At 44.9% G+C, this 19547-nt stretch overlaps 1 protein-coding gene across 7 annotated transcripts in view; it reads left to right on the top strand.

Moving 5' to 3' along the window:
- GckIII (Germinal centre kinase III) overlaps positions 1-10280 on the top strand; it is a 181369-nt gene extending 171089 nt beyond the window's left edge. For all 7 annotated transcript variants that reach the window (XM_075679763.1, XM_075679764.1, XM_075679759.1 and 4 more), the window contains one exon: positions 6694-10280. In XM_075679763.1, the coding sequence (XP_075535878.1) occupies positions 6694-6706 (13 nt within the window). In that variant the 3' untranslated portion in view covers positions 6707-10280. The remainder of the gene's footprint in view (positions 1-6693) is intronic.
- The last annotated feature ends 9267 nt before the right edge of the window (positions 10281-19547 follow it).

Raw genomic sequence — 19547 nt, 5'->3', positions numbered from 1 at the left:
AACCAACCATGCAGGCCCTCCATGTAGTACAAGGAAGTTTCTGAACCAATTGAATTTGTGAAGGTAAAATATGTCAGAAAAATTCCATAATACGACTTACACACAACCTACAGACATGATAGCATAAAATTGTAATTTTAATATATGAGAAAACATAATTCTTTTACGCGGAAACTCAAAACACAAACACCTTTGGCAAATCTCAAAAGGCCATAAAGCGGTGCACCCAGTTCCTTGCAACAGCTCCAGATGGCGCTCGCTTCCGCCACATCGCAGCCCACGCAAGAGGCCATGTTTCAACCAGAAAGCTCGCCTTCGTGCATGGAATTTGCCGCCAGCATTGCCTGGTAAACATTACGTTTGCGTAAGCTGCGGTTGACGCGAAAAGTGAGAAGCACCGAGGTATCTTTGAATGTTATCGTGTTCTACTCTTAAAAGTGAAGCTTAAGCGTTGTTACGTTCGACCTGCGGAGGCTGGCGATCTTTGGCGAAGCGGCAGTCCCCAACCGAACGGCACCACCATGTCTACTGCGGCAACTCGCTTTGTATGGACGACAATATGACAGTCCCCAACCGAACGGTGCCACCATGTCCACTGCGACGACTCGCTTTGTAAGGACGACAATACGACAGTCCCCAGCCCGTCGGCTCCACCATGTCTAGGCACAGCCGGCGGACCCAACCGAACGGTGCCACCATGTCCACTGCGACGACTCGCTTTGTAAGGACGACAATACGACAGTCCCCAGCCCGTCGGCTCCACCATGTCTAGGCACAGCCGGCGGACCAAGCAATGTTAGTGGATTCACTGTCACCGTCACGGTTTGTTTGAAGCGGTGGAACTCCTGGAAGAAGGTGTTTTGTGGCGCTGTCTCATGGGTCGTAGAAGTCGTCAGTCAATGGACAGATGCGGCGGCCACTGTCTGCAAAGTCAACTCTGGGATAAAGAGGTGCCTGCTCGGGGCAGGACCCGTGTCTGCGAGAACCCTCTCACTTGAGGGGGAGGTATGTAAACCCTCCCCCTCAAAGGCGGGTCTGTTACGATGACTTTGGACGCTCCAAATTGGATGACGATTGAATGGCCGTTTTCCCTCACCTAGAGATTTAGGGACGACAGAGCGTTTATAAGCAGCCGTGGCAGGGCTGCTGAGTGTGCATTCTCTTTCAGTCATGCTAGACTGATGAACTGTAACGTTCTCATGTAGATGCTGTAAATAAATCCCATATTTCACGTTCTCAATGAGAACAAGGCCTTCCCTTCAACAACGTCCTCAGCGTGGATGAGTTGGACGACGGCATGGGCCAGCTACCATCTATTTCATGCCCGACCCCAATCATTACAGCATCCCCCAAACTTCTTTTTTTCTTCTTGCAGTGCCACTCTTTGAGCTTATTGCTTGACAGCAAGTGTGATAAGTGACAACTGGTACAGAGTCAAATGCCTTCCGAGTTTGTGGGCATTTGATCTGATATAATAACGCACAGGCTGACAGGAACAGCTAGTGGGAATGACTAAATTTCCCAAGTTAACATGAGCCAAATACACAATGTTTTAGTACAGCAGCTTAGTAGTCTAGTTTTTTAACATTGACAATGCTATTGCAATGTTCCAACATAAAAAATTACCTCAACTTGCTAATGAATACATGACGATGCATAACGATACCGGTTTGAACAATATATTGGTTATAACAATGAGAGGCTGCTACACCGTCAGCTTTTGTATATTTTCCGTGGTGAAGTCGAGGGTTCGACGGAAGCCCCTTTGGTCGGGATGAAACATGAAGCAATAAAATTATGGACACCAACCAAAAGAAGTACTAAAAAGGAATAAATCTAAGAGACGTTTCGGCTTCCGTATGGAAGCCTTGTTCACAATGGGGTGAAAGAAAGTTCACGGAAGCTTATGTATACTTCAGAACGTGATGTAAGAAGCGCATATATGACGGAGGAAGAGTTCCCTCATTTCGATTGAGTGTGTGGTGTGTTTTTTGTATCTCAAGCGATTCCAGATACAGCTGCGATTTCAGGTTTCTTTCTTGGCTCGATAACTCTCGAGCGATCCCAGTCAATCTTGTGGCCTGTTGCATCCGTGTGCTCGGCACGGGCATTCGAGACTGTACGTTTCTTTTCGACATCTTTCTGATGCTGCTTCAGTCTCTTTCTGAAGTTGCCCGATTCACCGATGTATGCGTAGCCGCAATCTGCTCAGGGTATCTTGTAGACTACGCCAGGAAAACGAAATGGTGGTGAAATAACCCACTTACTACAATGCCCTGATGCTGCATTATCAGTTATAACGATGAAGGCTGGCTGTTGGGTGTCCGAGCCAAAAGGTAGTGAAATGCGAAATCCTTGAAAAGAAAAGAAGAAAACGCGAAATTCAAGCCGCTTCATGATGGGCCGCTGTTCTAAATCCTTGAAAAGAAAAGAAGAAAACGCGAAATTCAAGCCGCTTCATGATGGGCCGCTGTTCCAACAGACGCCGCGTGCTCATTTTCCAGCCATCTCCGCGCGCTCTCTTCTGTCGCCCTTCCACCCCTCCGAACACGAATGGGCTGCGCCCATAGCTGTATGCCGCTCCACCCTCCGAAACATGAATGGACTGCGCCAACTGCGCCGCAAGCAGATTTCTCGCAGGTTGCTCACTGGCTCCTTATTCAGCGCAGTTTTGCAAACAGCGTGATTGCTCACGGTCGTCTTTGTTGGTTGCGTCGAAGTCATTCCTGGCCACGCAGTTTCTCAGCCTCGCTTGACTCACCGCCGAAACGGAAGATGGCTGATTCGCCCACTGACCATCGGCAATGCACGACATTGCCAGTGAAAAGAAAGCGCATGGCTGTAGGCTTGGAAACTAAGTGCTTCTAACCGATGAGACTATCATCGCAAACGTGCTTGCCTCAAATAGCGACGGAAACAGCGGCAGCAATGCTGCAGTAGGGCAGGCTGCCTCACTGTTGTCCTCACAGGAGGTCCGGCAGATGGTTCTGTACCTCTAGGGCTTCGTTTTTGTGAGGAACCTTTCGCTGAACTTCGTGGAGCACTTGGATGCCTTGGAGAAGTATGTCGACAAGCTTCGCGTAAAGCATGCAAAGCTGACCGACATAGGCTTTCCTCATGCAAGCCAGTGAGAAGTGCATGGCGAGATGCTTGCGGCAATCTCTCCTCAGCGTTTCTTCTGGATTTCATAAGCTGGCAGGCTGCCACGGCAGTCTTCTAGCAATTTTGAAAAGGCCCCTTTTGGGGCCACCAAAGCGATGCCTCGGCGGTGCTGCAGCAGGATGGAGGAAGGTAGTGGGGAGGGGCATTGTCCTCCCCGCCATTATAGTTTTCTCACATCAGCTCTGCCATCCCCCTATCTCGATTTTTTCGTGCAACCCAGTTATAACTATTATTGGTTATAACAATGGAATTTTTGTGGCACTTGAATTTTGCTATAAGTGGGTATGACTGTACATATTAGACGCACAGCACCATCTTCTCCTGGAATTGCAAGTTAAGTTAGCTTTCATATATTAGACACACAGCACCATCCTCTCCTGCAACTCCGAGTTAGCTTTCATGTATTAGATGCACAGCGCCATCCTGTCCTGCAATATGGACATGCACATATTGGTGTGGAATGCTAGAAGACTTTTACACAAGCTAGATGACGTTAAACACAACTAGAAGTTGCTGTCTTTAATTGCACTTCATTCTCGTAACGCAGAAAGGTATCCATGTCTTCAGAAGTGTAAAATGTGCAGAATGCAGCGTTATTTATCATTGCTGTGGCAAAAGTAGTGACCTATAGGTAGGTACAGAAGAAAAAGAACTGTAGTAGAAACACAATATATTGGTAAAATCTAACTTGGTCTAAATGGCAAATTTACCAGTTTGATTGTCGTTCGCCTGTCCCTGTCTTTTATTCTGTTGTCCGTGTCTTATTTTTTTCACCTAAAACCATTTCTAAAAGCCATATACCAACTAGCCCGACAGCAGACGTTATTAAAAGCTACGTTTAACATTCCATGAACATGTACCCATCCGTTCCGACTCCATTCTGGAATCTCAGGCTCCCATTCCATCTGTCCAACGGGTGCCACCATTCCATTCCCACTCCGTTGCTTGTATTGGAAACTGCAGAATGATTCCGGAATGAATTCAGCTGCGGACTTGCCACTCCACAAATTGCATCTGCATTTTGATGCAAAAAGATAAATAATGCGATAACCAGAGCAACACTGAACCAAATGACTGACTGTGCAACTCACATGTGTAGGATAGTTCCATGTTCTTTGTTTGTTTTACATCCTCAACACTGTTCCATTCTGCTTGTCTACTACTGTCAGCATAAATTCAAAAGTGAACAATTCCTAAACTACTCCAATACATTGTTCTGTTTCCAGGTGCACTTCCATTTGTAACAGTGGCTTAACAGAGTCCAACATATGCTTTGGGTGACTCTATGCTTACGAACCGGCTGCAGAGTGATGCCAACTTTGTCCTTCAAAATTTGGATTTTTTTTCCCCTCTTACAATAATCGCACTTGCAACTCTAGCCCCATGCTAGTCCACTTGCTCCACCTTATGATAATGGCACATGCCACTGAGTGCTGTCTTTCCAAAAAAAATAATAAATGCTTGACGTAATAGTTCTGCGGAAACCCACAAGGTGGAGAGGAGTAATGAATAAAGGGAAAATGAGACATGCACCCAAACGTAGCTAAGTGCTATGTTTAGCACTAGTGCTATTATGCTACGTTTGTGTGGATGTCTTATTTTTCCTTTATTAGTTACTCCTCTCCACTTTACTGGCTTCCGCAGGACTATTACGGCAAACTCTTGCCTTTGCTTCTGAGTTGTGGATAAATTTGAGTTCGCCTGCCATCTGCTAGCCGCCTGGTTAGCTCACATGGTAGAGCGGCTGCCTTGGAAAGGCGGTGGTGCCGGGTTCGAGTCCTGGACCAGGACGGATTTTACCTCAACTGCGAAGCTTTTCTTTCCAGGGACCCGTATGGGTTTCCTTTGTAGCACTTAGCTACGTTTGGGTGGATGTTTCATTTTCCCTTTATAATAAATGCTGTTCACTATAGTGTCAATGTGACAGTCATTCTAAACAACATGTAGAAAGTTGTACAGCTAGAAGCAAGTGAACCAGTGAGCCGTGCATTAGCCCTGTGTTTAAAGTGAAGCTTCTTTTGCCTACTTCTCTGCAATTTGATGTGATGTGGTGGTAGTATAGTAGTTGTCGTCAGCTGTATCTCTGAGTAGAAGCTGTTGATCACTTTCTCAGGGTTCCACGTGGCTTAACAGCGGAATAGACCCTTTTTATGCTTACAAACAGAGCTCCCAGAAGACTTCTGGTTAAGCCGTCTGGAACAACACAAGTTACGATAGCCTCTAAATTTATAGAACCCTTCAGCTGGCACCAGCTCTGCCGTAGAGTTGGAGTGTTCGACTAGTGCATTTTATTGTCAAGTACAACACCAAAAAAAAAAAAAAAAACACATGAGCTTTATGCATGGCACACATTCTTTGTCTGAACACATCAAGAATATTTGCCTACAGTATACTACGTGAAAAAATACCTTTTTTTTCTTGGTTTACTTGACTGTCAAAAATACAGGACAGGAAGTTGTCTGGGGTCCTGAAGACACTGCTGCCGCAAAGTGGAGAAAAGGATCTATAGTGCCTACATTTCAGGCACTGTCTCAGGCTTCGCTTAGTGTTGGAAACCATTTTTGGCCATTTATTTCGACTCGAAAACTCGTAAAGCTGATAGTATCACCGAAACTGAATGTTCGAGAATATTACACATTAATTAAATTTATCTTTTCTCTGCAAGGTGCGCCATTGTGGCTGATGACTATTACAGAACACATTCCTAGTTGATATTCCATGTGCCATTTTATATTGCTGGCTCATCAGAACTTCACTTGCATCGATTGATTGCTTTACACTGTATGGAACCTGCATGATTTTTTTTTTTACTTCAAAGGCAACCAAAAGTGACCAAGGTAATATTGTTTGCCATTGCTTGGACATATTCAGCTTATTTTTTGCATTCTGCCTAACAACATAATTATGCTTAATTAATTAATCAATTTTGCAAATATTATAATTAGATGGAAAGCGTCAATGACAAAATTGTACAGGCAACATGAAAAACTCTCGATACAGCCTTCTGTTGCTCAATACGTGCTACATAAAAGTGCTTTCTGAGCGTGAAAGAAGGCAGCGAATACACGCAAAGTGCCTTGATCGGCCAGTCACGTGACAATTTTGCGTGTATTCACGGACTTATTTTGGTGCTCAGGAAAAACATTTTTATGTAGCACATCTTGAGCAACAGAAGGCTGTATTGGGAGTTTTTCATGTTGCTGTACAATTTTGTCATTGAAACTTGTCATCAAATTACAATACTTGGCAAGTTGATTAATAAAGACTAATTATGTAATAAGGTAGAAAGCAAAAAATCATCTGAATATTTACAAGCGACGGCAAACAACATTACCTTTGTTATGTCCAGCTACGTGGTATTCACATATTTTTTCGTCTTGGTGCATGATAGGTGGGACACCCTGTATAAAGCAGCATTAAGATCTGTGCATGCAGTTTCGCTGTTCTCGAATAGCTTTTGTTAATGAAACAAAGCAAATTCAGATGTGATGTTGGCTTGTGATGCTTCATTTTTATTTTCTGTTGTTCCAGGGAAAGTGCGTAATGATTTCTCGACACCAGGGTAGCCATGGCAAACGTATCCATGCATTGTAGTGACTACTAGCCACAGCAGTTTTGCTGCTTCCCTCCAACGAGCAGCGGTGTCTGCAACAGTGGTGACCGCCTGAATGAATGCACAACATGGGCAATACCGGTGCCCAATTCCAACAAGCCTGCAGTGCTCCCTTCTGTCTCCTTTGGAGTGATGCGAATGTGTCCGGAACTGGTGTGCACCCAGGGAAGCAGCAGCCAGCCAGTGAACTAACATATGGAAAATGAAGTTGCTTTGTTTAAATTAAGGCGAAGCAGGTGCCCGTTTATACCTGGTGCAGAATGGTAGCAGTTTGAGAACCCTTCCACCGTTCCAACTTAAAAGTCGAGCCCTCGGATGCAGAGCATGAAAAGGAGGAACGAAGCTGCAAAATGCAAGACTGGCCTCTGTTGCCATTGTCATTAAGGACAGCAGTCCTCAACCATGCCCTGTTTTTTTTTTTTCCTTGTTTGTAAAACTTTTATGGCTGTTAAAAGGGGCGTTGCGATGCCACAGGGACTGTTATTGTGACAGTTACATTTTACATGCCAGTGTCACTGTCAGCCTCTTTGATCACATGTGAGAAAATACAGCTGGCAGTGTAGCTCCATTGATGTGGAAGTGCACACTTGAGATGAGCCAAGCCTTGACATCCTGGCAAGGCTGGAGTTTTCCTGTTTCTTCTCACTCTGGCTTTAGATGGGGCGTCTAGCTCTCCCCCTTGCCAGCGGCCCCTGCTTGTCTAGTGTCTCCATGTGACAAGGAAGCCCCCGTTTCTGTTATTTATGTACATCGGCCAGCCAGCACAGTGTGTTAGCTGCTAGATTCATCATTGCAACAGTGGGTTGCCAAGAAAGCGAAAGTTCTCGTTTCAGTTTGTAAGAAAAGAAGAAATGAGAATTTCCACCTGGCTGGATACCTTCACCTGTGTACTTCCTTGCCACTCTGAAGATTGCTGTGTGAATGCGCTGTGTCAATTGTGCAAGTGCTGCTTGCATGCACGTGCGTCACCTTTTGTGTGCCGAGAACAAAGTGCCAGTGAAGTGACTGAGGTAGACCAAACAAGTTCAAGGCAGAAGATCAACCATGAAATGGTCATGCAAAGCGCACACGTGTGCTTCTCTTCCGGTGAACATGGACATGTCGACACATCTTGGCAACCTTGTGTGTGATTCCTTTGTGAGAGCCACCCTTTGTCATGTACAACAGTCTTCCTTTCCAGCTGAAGTAGCGCATTGTGTCCTCAGACATCCCACTTGACTATGTTGTTTCTGTTCTAGTAGCACATGCAAGCTGGGTTATCCTTTAGAAGTGCAAACTTCTTAATTGTGGGAGGTTATGCGCTGTGATGCCGCTAGCCACACTTCACTCGTGAATGTCTCTCCTATTTCCTTCTGTTGTCTCCTCCCGAGTAATGAGCATACCCTCTCACTGAAGTGTACTTAATAATGGCTAAAGAGGACAGGTGTGAAGTATGGGATGCAAGACTGCGAAGTCATGAGGAGCTTAGAGTGTCACGATCTTTTTCTCTCCCTACCCTTTTTTTCCCTCTTTAACGCTGAAAGCAAGTTCTCAGCTGCAGCAAAACACAGTGGCCAACTGGCCACACAACACCGCTTGTACAAGGGGTGATATTTGTTGCCTTTCGCAAGCTGCTGTGGCCTGTCTGTGCCCTTGATGCCTAGCTCAGCGCAAAGCACTTGTTTAAGCATCAACAGCAATCCAAGCTGACTCGTCTTGTCTCGTGGCGCATACTTTTCGCGATGACATATCATACTTGTTGAAGACGGTCACGAAGCTCTAGTTGTTTGTACAGCATCGAGTAAGCAGAATGAAAAAAAAAAGTTATTTTTTTGTAAGTTGAGCAAGCAGTGAAAAAAAAAATGACCCGACTGCAGTGTTTTAGCATCCAAGGTTGTACAGTTACCATGCATTCTCCTGCCTTGTTTCTTTGTCCTTGTTCTGCCTGCTCTTGCCTTGCACACTTGTGCTCCTTTTTTGGAGAACTGTGCAGAATCAACTGCATGGAGAGGGGGGACTACCTTGCGAGTACACTGGTTCATGATCTACTTAGTAGTGATGCAAAGTTACGGGGCTTTCGTCGGTAAATTGGGGCATAGTTTGCATCACAAATGTATAAGTTTAGGTGATGTTTTCTGCTGCATTGCTTTCGTGGGACCAGCTAAGTTGAAATACGTTGGCATTCGTAAAAATAATAAAACAAATTGAGATGCTAACTACAGAGTGTCACCTTTTGGCTGCTTGGTAGAGTCAACAGGAGCCTTATTGAGGTTAAAAATTTAGATCTAGTTTACTTTTGCCCATGCCACTTGTACTTTCAGCCTATAATGAGCATATGAACTACTGAATACCTTTAGTGTTACCTGACTGAGTCAATTCCATGCAGTGGGCACAAAAGCATCATTTAAATTAAACATGAGACAGGCATACATATGCCATGTAGAGCATGTAAAATAACAAAGCTGTGATTAAAGTCATCACTACATGGTTGCAGGCTATGCTGCTTGCAACTTTGCATCGCTACTGCATTGTATGCACCAGTGTTTACATCTCACCACAGTAACAAAATTATGGCAGAAAAAGAAGTTGTGTTGGAAGTGTTTTTCACTGTTGAATTGTGCAAGTAAGATTAATTTAGACCTCAACATTAAACTGATTTCTTCAGCACCTTGATGGCAGATCGTCTTGTTCATCATATTCATACCCGTTGACCACATGCAGACACGTCCAGTGTTGTCATATATCATAGTATTCAAGATGAGGATTGCCCTCTTCAAACATGTACCTTCACTCTGAGTACCTAGAGCCTAGAGAGCCTCCTATTTTTACTTCACGTTAAAAAAAAGAGGGGAAGCTACAATAATGTTCATATACAGCATAGAATAAAGATATAAAAAGAGCACTATTCTGCAAACATTATTTTCGATTTCTGAGTAACAGGGGCCAGAATATAGAATTATTTAGTGTCAGAAAAAAACTTGCACAGAAGAAGCAGAGAAAGTCCAAGGATTTACCTTGTGCCGGCTTTTGCGCTTGCTTCACATTTCAATTGCATGACATGTAGAACATGTGGGCGGCTTCGTTTGCAGCCTATCGGCGGGTTGTAGAGCTACATGGTTGAAGTTAGAAACTTGCCGTTCACTGTTAAATTTGCAGCACGGATAGATAAAGATACTTTCCTTCCCTGGTGAACTGTTGCTGCATGCATAAAAGATTTGTTCCTGCTTTTTGCACAGTGAGCTTGGCTTTTATTCCTCGGGTATAGGTCAAGTGTGTTGACATTCTCCTTCCCTGAGCAGTGTCCTTTCCTTGCCTGCCATTTTTTGTCCTGTCAGAGGTGTAAATTAGGTTTATAATGTTCTGCTGCTGCGAGAACAGACCCCTCGGACCTGTACTTAGAGGCAAGAAAAGGGAGAGCTTTTGTTACTTGTCTTTCCCCTGCCAAGCTCGTTCTTTGCAGTGCACTGTCAACAGGAAGGTGTAAATACAAAGTGTGACATATTGACAATAAATTTTTCAGAAACAACTTGTGCCTTTTTTGCTGTGCCTTGCTAGGAATAAGGCTTCTGTTGGTGGCAAAGCACCAAAGTGATCACAACGCAGACTTCAAACACCAGATAAACTTCAATGGCCGCCTTAGCTTTGGTAGCCATGGCCACACCTGGGATGTTAAAATACATGTATGAAGTCAACCAAGATTTATATATATATATAGAGAGAGAGAGAGAGCGAGAGACGAGAGAGAGTACATATCATGCAGATGAGTTTGCGCAAGGCTCACCCTACGAGCGATGGTCAGGAAAGGGCCCAACTCTCCGACATGGTGCAGAGAAGGCTCCAGAGTCAGATCGCCAACAAGCACGGGTTTATTCACCTGAGATACCGCGCAGTATGATAGTCACGGTGTTTACGGGCAAAGGCTCGCCACAAGACCGATTGAGTACGCACGCCCGCTGCACTAGGGCTAACCGGGAAGCGGTCCACCAAGCGCGAGAACGAGAAGTCGCGGGAGCAAAGGTCTCACATAATCACCTCGTTGCAGGCCTTTGAGTATCTGCTGTGGCGATAAAGCCACAGATAAAGTGCTCAGCAGAAGAGATCTCGGTTGGAGAGTGCGCCTGAGGGCTGCAACTCGGATGGCCAATCAGGGCACGTCCCGGTAACACTTGATTTGACCCCGGGAAGGAGAAGCCCGGTTTAGTGAGAAGTTAGCTCTGGCACGCTAGCCATGCCTGTCGTGTTGCCGTTAGGGCAGTGATTTCAGAGATCGAGCTAAGCACAAGGTGCGTGCTGGGGGACGAGGCACGGGGAGGCACCTCGATCCCCACAATATATATATATATATATATATATATATATATATATATATATATATATAGACTTTAATTTATCATTTCTTTAATTCAATCAGTAAGTACAAGTAATTTCCCTGTGTTGTCTTTACTGTCTTTCTTGGCTTCTTAGGCTATGATTAATGAAAATCGGGCCCCTCGGCTAACCCCCTTCTCTAGAGATCTAAATCGTACTGACTGCATAGTAGCTGTAGTCGTGTGCAGCCAGTATTTCCATCACAAATTATTAATTGCTTTTAATTAGTGAACCAGTGAACATTTAATTATTTTTGAATCGCAAACATATCAATTACAAAGTTGTAGGGCACCTCAAATAACCTCCGAATCAAACGTTTCGTGCTCAGCTTTGCCTCATTGGTTTTTCCGAGAAAAAACAAAAGCTCGCAAGACATTTAAAATACGAAATAGATACGCGCTCGTGTGCCGCTACTCAAACGCTTTGAAGCAAATAGCCACGGACACATGGCTTTACTAGCGATGGCAGCTCGATACAGGGCTTCATGCTTGTGATAGTCACGGCATTATGAGAACACGCTGCTGACGCTTTGCTAAGCATAGCGGAGCCGTAGGCGAAGGGGGGTGGGGGGGGTGGGGATTTCAGAGTTGGGAAACTGTGACGGCGCACTTGGGACTATAATTTTGCAAACTCATCTTATTCAGCAGATAGGCGTGCCCAGAACGCACATTCCTTTTGTTCCCTTTAGCAATAGAAACAAACCTTGCGCTGGCTATGTCCATCTAATGCGTTTTGGCCGATGTGTACGGCCAGCATATGCTGTTGTCGATTGCGCAAATCATTTTTGCTTGACATGTCAATGTGTAGATAATGGGAGGTCTCAACGGTACCATGCCAGTGACCTGCTCTTCAAGAACACAGTCATGCCCTTCACAAATAATGAGAAGGCTAAAATGATCCTGGCTCTGGGAGCGGCGCACGGCGACGAGGATGGCGGCCAAGCTATTCCGGATGTGGCATTGTGGAGGACGCCATAGTTCGTCAACAATACTTAATACATACAAAGTCCTTTGCAAGACGGGTAGCTTCACTAGGAAACAGCACAGGACTGCGATGGTAGTTCAAGAAGTGGAAATGGATGTTTTGGCTTTCTTTGCTACTAACCCTCACAGAAGTGTGCGCGATGCCAGTGCAGAGGCCGGGACCTCAAGGTCATCAGTGTGGAGGATAAAAAAAAAAAACGGTCATATGCGCCTGTACCATGTGCATCTTCATCAAAAACTTGAAGACTGAGATTTAGAAAACAGACTTTGCCAATTGGATTTTCACAAAATGTGAAGAAGAACCGGACTTTCTCATTTCCGTGTTTTGAACGGACGAGACTAATTTCTCCAGAAACTCGCAAGTTAATCTTCGCAACGCACAGTATTGTAGTGATTTGAATCCACACTGGCTGGCATAAACACAACATCAATACTATGGTCGTTTAATGTGTGGTGCGATATTCTTGTTGGCAACATCATCGGACCCATCTTTTTTGACAACGCCGACGCAGTGATACGTCAACGACATTCTCTAGGGCCCCGTGCCCAACGTCTGTTGCAACGTTCCACTTGTGCAGCTTTGGAACATTCGGTTTCAACACGATGGTGCTCCTGCGCATAGTAGTAGTCAGTCTCGAGCGTGGCTCGACAAGCTTTCTCCTGGACAGTGGATTGGCTGGCACGGACCTGCACCTTGACCTGCAAATGTCGCCAGACATGACATCGCTTGACTTCTTGTGTGGGCTACGTGAAAGACCGCGTGTATAGCAGTGAAACCACCATACCGGATGCCCTAAAAGCAAGGATAAGCAGTCTGACACATGATTTCAACGTCGTTAATCAAAGCTGCAACAGCAGAAGTGTTGGAAAGAAGGAAGTACGGTATTGCTTCAGACAGTGACCAGTTTGAGCATGTGCTATAAGTGGCAGTGGAAAATAATTGCCCAACATCGGTGTAAAACGTGACTGTTTAACGCACCTTCATGGTGACACCCTATCCTTGCATAGAAAAAGGTTGTGACAAAGATAGAAATGGGTAAAAAACTGCTTTGTTTTGCCTCTTTTCCGGAGCTCAAGAGACGGAAAGGGTAAGTGGCTAAACCAGTTGCACCTTCGGATGTTCCTTTGTGGGCGGCCGAGACACCTTATGTGCTTTTGGCTTATTCTTTATTGAAATAAACTCCTGACTAGCTCTTTTCTACTCTTCCGAGAGCTGTTTTTTTCTTTTTTTCGTGTTATTTTGCTCACTGTCTTTTTGTTTATTTTTTTAAACATTGGTTGAATTAATCTTGTAGCTTTGTTTCATGATATGCGAAGGTTAAAGCTATGCCAAGTGCCTCATGATCGAGCACAACATTATTGCGTCCACAGATGCTGACGCTTATCGCACCACGCTAGTTAGGTCGCAAAACCTCTGGAGTCATCCTACTCTACTTCCAACTTAACTTTTGTCAGGAGGATCGCGGAGTCCATTTGGGACAATACCAACATTGATCTGGGCAGTGACTATTATTGAGGTAGTCGCTATACAGCTGAGGGAATATAATGTGATTGATTGGGACAAATTCTGCAAATTGAGAACCCCCCAAAGCTCACCCCCAGCATCGGCTGATCCGCCGCTAGAAAGCTGGGTAGAGCAACTCGGGTCTTGCATCAGGGTGTCAGAGAGGGTTATTGTCACCGACATCCAAACGGATAAGATGAACTCCAGGCTTGCTCACTTCCTCAAGGCCAAGTAATCGATATTAGCACAGTGTAAAGGTCAACGACTTAACTGGAGACTTGAGAAGAGAATAGCAATATTGAATAAGGATATCGAGGAACACTGTAGAGTTCTATGCAGACAGCAGTGGGACGAGGTGCGTCTCTCCCTGGATGGCAGACTCCACAAAGGCAGTGGCTGGGGCCTCCTGAAACATCTCTCAGATGAGAACGGCTTCAAGTCCAAACCCGCTTAAAGGTTGATATGCTATGCAAAATTATTCACAAGGCGAGAAAATAAATGGCAGATGACAAGCTGTTGGATGACCGAGCTAGTCTGTACTTCCCGCTCGAGAGGACGCAATCGTTCACCTCCCTATCGATCGGATACTCGGGGTCTCCCAATCATGCCCTTGGCGGAGATTTCTCGGAGGGTGAAATTTGCCTTGTGATTCAGGAACTTAGCAGTAGATCTGCCGCTGGCCCTGATGAGATCTCCAACAGAGTTCTGCGCAAACTCGAAGATAATTCTGTCAGTTACCTAACCAGGAAAATCACTAGAATCTGGAAAAAGGGCCGCATTCCGAAATAATAGAAACATGCACGTACGGTACTCATTCCCAAGCCCGGCAAGCCTCTTGGGCTTGCAAACCTTAGACCGGTCTCTCTGACATCATGCCTTGGTAAGGTCGCGGAACATGTCGTGCTCAACCGGCTCTCGAACCATTCGGAGGAGAACGAACTTATTCCATACACCATGATCGGATCCAGGCCAGGACTTTCAACCCAGGACTCTATGCTTAGAATTAAGAAGAGGCTCATAAAAAAGGTAACTTGCGATACAAGGGTCATACTCGGTCTTTATGTAGAGGAGGCTTTCGAGACTGTACACCGCACGGCAGTTCTTCGGGCCATTTCAGATCTTAATCTTGGGGAACGCTTCTTCCGCTATGTTCAATCCTTTCTGAGTGGCAGAAGCGCTCCTTGCCTATCGGTGACTTAAAATCAGAACTTTATGAGTTAGGTGACAGGGGTACTCCACAGGGCTCGGTATTGTCTCCCTTCCTGTTCAATTTGGTCATGGCAAAGCTGGCCAAAACATTGTTGGCCAGCTTACATTTATGCTGATGATGTTACTCTATGGAGTGCTGGGGGAAGCGACGGAGGGTTGGAGGCTAGTATGCAGGAGGCTATTAGGGTCACAGAACTCTGCCTCTCTCCAGTGGGCCTCAAATGCTCATTGAGGAAATCGGAATTGCTCTCTTACCATTCTTCCAGGCCAGGACGAAAACCTAAGGTTTGGTAGCATGATGGTAGGCGCCATATCGTGCTCTTTAAAATGGATGGTAACTGCGTCCCTGAAATAGGGTCGATCAGAGCCATAAGACTAACTATTCAAGGTAATGGATCCAATGGCTTGATGATGCAAAAGATAACTGGCAAAGTGGAGAATGCTCTACAAATGCTTCGACGCATTGTCCATAGAAATAGAGGCATGAATGAGGAATGTGCCATTCGGCTTCACGCTTTTGTCCTTTGTCGTATTACTTATGTTGCGGCTATGTTCGATTGGAAAAAAACAGAAGAGAAACACCTTGATACCACCATCCGTCGAGTCTTCAAGGTAGCCCTGGGGCTACCATTCAACGCATCCACCGAGATCTTATCGAAACTATAGGAGTACACAATACTCTTGTGGAAATCACTGAGGCTCAGCGCACAGCATAGGTCGTCTGGTTGTCAGGCGCCAGAGCGAGCAGGGACATTCTGGTCACTCTGGGATTTTTTACTGAACGCGAAAAGGGTAATGTCAGACATCTTGGCAAAGAAATCAGGGACGCGATTGTGGTTTGACCCTTTCCCAGGAATGTCCACCCTCTCTTTAACCAAGGGAGAAGGCTCACCTGCGCGAAGGATCATCTAACTGAGGTTTCTATATGGATGCTGTCTTCGTAAATGCTGCCCAGGTCGTCAGTTGCGAAGCTTTTTCGGCAGCCGTAATAGACACTCGGGAACGAGCCTGCAATGCACTCTCTGTTTACACCAAGGATCTGGAGGTGGCCGAACAGAGGGCCATTGCACTCGCTCTTCTAGATCTGCAGCACTCGGCAATCTATAGTGATTCTAGGGCAGCCACTGGTGCCTTTGCTAAGGGAGTGGTAGCTACGAAGGTTTCTAAATTACTCGAAGGTGGATCCATTACATTAGTCTCCACTCTATAGTTCGGTTCTCAGCCCCTATCGGCGATTTCGCGGGTGAACAGCAGAACCTTAACGAATCTGCTCATAGGGCCACAAGAGGACTTGCCAGCTGTGCTCTTCTGCAGATTCCCTCGTCTCCTCCAAAGGCCTTTAAAGATCAACTTCAGACATACAATGAGCTCACCAAGCACGTCTATTTAGGACGTACAGAATTCTCTCTTCCGAACAAGGGACTTAACAGGGTGCAGTCAGTCACTCTCTGCTTGCTACAGACGAACTCGCACCCCAGTCCTTGGCATATCAGCCGAATCGACCCGGACTACAACGGGTCATTCATTTGTGCACATTGTGGAGGACATGTGAACTTGGGACATATGTTGTGTTGTGGGGATGCGCGACGCAGGCCTCCTATCTGAAGGACAAGAACAAGTGGGATGACACTGTTAGGAGCAGCGAGCTACAAGACCAACTCTGGGATGTCCAGAAGACCCGCAGAGCGGTGGAGAACCTAGGGCTCCCCATCCCGACGTGGGAGGTGCCCTCTACTATGGTCCCTAGAATAGTGTACGGATCTTACCTCTACACCTTAACAAACAGTCGGGCGCCCTCCAGGACCCTTTTCAGAAATAAAGTTTCACCACCACTGCCATCCTACATAACGAAGCCTTATACGATGCGGCGATAAAGGAATGCAGCCGTATATCTTTCAAAGGCTGCTTGGAGGCGCTTGAGTAACAATGCGCGAGCGCACATCGATTTCATGTCACGTATTTCGTGGTCTTTTGTATTTTCTTGGAAAAAATAACCAGGCACACTTCAGCACGAAATAAATGCTTGATTCGGAGGTTATTTAAGGTGCCCTACAACTTTGCAATTGACATGTTTGCGATTCAAGCAATAATTAAAATGTTCACTAATTAAAGATCAATTAATTAATACTTCATGATGAAAAAACACTGGCTTGAGTACACACGACTGCCGCTACTATGCAGTCGATACAATTTCTCTAGAGCTCGTTTTTATTTTTATTCTTTCTTTAAAATCTTGGTTCAAGTTAACTGAGACACCCGATATAGATTAAAACAGAGGTGCTCGAACTTCTTAATCGAAACTGCTGTGGTTGAAATTGAAATCTAGAAAGGGAAATTAAAAATGCGGACAAAGAGATAACATGCCACCAGTGGGAGCGAGCCTACAACCTCTGCATTACACGAGCGTTGCACTACCAGTTGTGCTATAAGGCGGTGGCTATCTAGGCTACGAAGGCGCTACCGAGGTTCCTTCTGTCAAGCGACCTGCTTGAACGACTGTGACACTCCCGCGTTCCTTTGAGTGTGTTGGTATGTGTGTGCTTCCTTTTTTTAAAAATCTTTGTCTCCCCTTACCCGTTCCCCAGTGCAGGGTAGCAAACTGTATATCTATCTTCCGGTTAATCTCCCTGCCTTTCTCACCTCCATCTCTCTCTCTCTCTCTCTCTCTATATATATATATATATATATATATATATATATATATATATATATATATATATATATATATATATATATATATATATATATATAAAGTGAAGCGCAAGATCAAAGGCTTGTGGCAGTAGAGGAGGCAAAAAAGACAAAAAGCATGTAGCCAAGACATTGCAGTCTCACCTGAAAGGCGAAACATTGATTGCGATAGCAAATTACTAAACAGCTGTAAGACATAAGGTTATCTATAAGTTTGTTAGATTTGATGTGTGCCATACTAAGGCCTTCCTAAATGACTAAGCGTGATTATACGTGACAGGCGATTAAGTTGTGTTTGGGGTGTTCGCTTTGTTTACTTTATTGATCAAATCCCGGCCAAGGTTGCTGCATTTCGATGGGTGCAAAATACAAAAACACCGGTGCACTTACATTTAGGTGCATGTTGAAGAACCCCAGGTGTTCAAAATTAATCCAGAATCTGCCACCATGGGGCGCCTCATAATCGTTGTTGTTTACAGCCTCGGAAGTGATCAGTTTACAGCCTCGGAAGTACAGCCTCGGAAGTGATCATAAGCGTATTAGTCTACAGTTGGGAGCCCTACTCAAAAGAGAAATGCAGGGAAGCCAAAAAGAGTACACAAAATTAAATGACGCGCAAATAGCGGCTGGCATAGAGGAAGCAATAAAGAAACATCCCATGGAAAGGTGGGATTATAATCAGTTAGAAGTACTCATTAGTACAAAAACAAAAGAAGTAAAAGGAGTAAACCACTGGAGAGGAAAGGGGAAGCCACGAAGTTGGTGGAATAAGGAAATTAGAGAGGCCATCGAACAACGACGGTGGGCATCTCGGGAACACAGAGAAGCAAAGAGGGCGCAGTTATCTGACGAGGAAATAGGCCAAAAATGGGAATATTATTGACAAAAGAAACAACAAGTGCAGGTCCTCGTCCAGGCTAAAATAAAGCAGTCCTCTGATCACTGGCTGGCTGAAGTTCGCGATGCAACTAAAGGGGGGTCAAGAAAATTCTGGAACCATATAAGCTGGCTGGGTAAAGCTAATCACAGAAAAGAGGAACAGATTCACGATGTCGAAGGAAACGGTTTAGAGGGAGATGACGCTGTGAACTACATTGGTTCAGTTATAGCAGAGTCATTTATGAAAGACGATAGGGTAATCGCCCCAAGTGAGGGAGCAACACAGAATAGCATAATAGAAAACAGCTTAGAACTGACCAATCTTAACTGGAAAAAGGCGGAAACAAATGTTACAAAATGCACGCCCGCGGGGATAGACGAAATTCCAATCAAGTTAATTAATGAACTTGGCCCAAGAAGCAAGGAAACGCTGATAAAAGCATCGGAGGCAGTCATAACAAATAAGTCAATTCCGCACAGCTGGAAACAGAGTAAAATTAGTTTAATTTATACAGGGAAAGGTGATAAGAAGAACATAAAATCCTTCTGACCAATTACGATAACATCAGTTATATATAGGCTGGCGATGCAGTCGGTGAAATTAAAAATGCAGTCATGGGTAGAAAGTAATAGAATACTCGGAGAACTTCAGAATGGGTTCAGAAGTGGTAGGCGCTTAGATGATAGCCTGTTCGTACTTACCCAGTGCATAGAAATAGCTAAGGCGGAAAATAGACCTCTGTATTTAGCCTTCCTGGACATAAGTGGTGCATACGACAATGTGAACAGGGAACTCCTGTGGAACATATTAAAAGCTGAAGGTATCGGTAATGAGGTAATTGATTTTCTACAGGAACTATATCGAGAAAATAATGTTGAAATAACATGGGAAGGAATTAAGAGTACGACAACTGTCGAGGTTCACAAAGGATTAAGGCAAGGTTGTCCTCTATCACCACTGCTGTTCATGCTTTATATGATAAGCATGGAAAGAATGTTACAGCGAAGCAATCTAGGGTATAATCTGTCGTATAGATTAGGCGAAAAGGTTGTTGAGCAACGATTACCGGGTTTAATGTATGCGGACGATATTGTGCTGTTAGCAGATAGCCAGGAAGATTTGCAAACTCTGGTTAATTACTGTGGGGACGAAGGAGAC

The sequence above is a fragment of the Dermacentor variabilis genome, chromosome 2, assembly GCF_050947875.1.
Source record: "Dermacentor variabilis isolate Ectoservices chromosome 2, ASM5094787v1, whole genome shotgun sequence".
NCBI lineage: Eukaryota > Metazoa > Arthropoda > Arachnida > Ixodida > Ixodidae > Dermacentor > Dermacentor variabilis.
The sequence above is the reverse complement of the archived record's forward strand: the minus strand, read 5'-3'. Positions and strand labels throughout refer to the sequence as shown.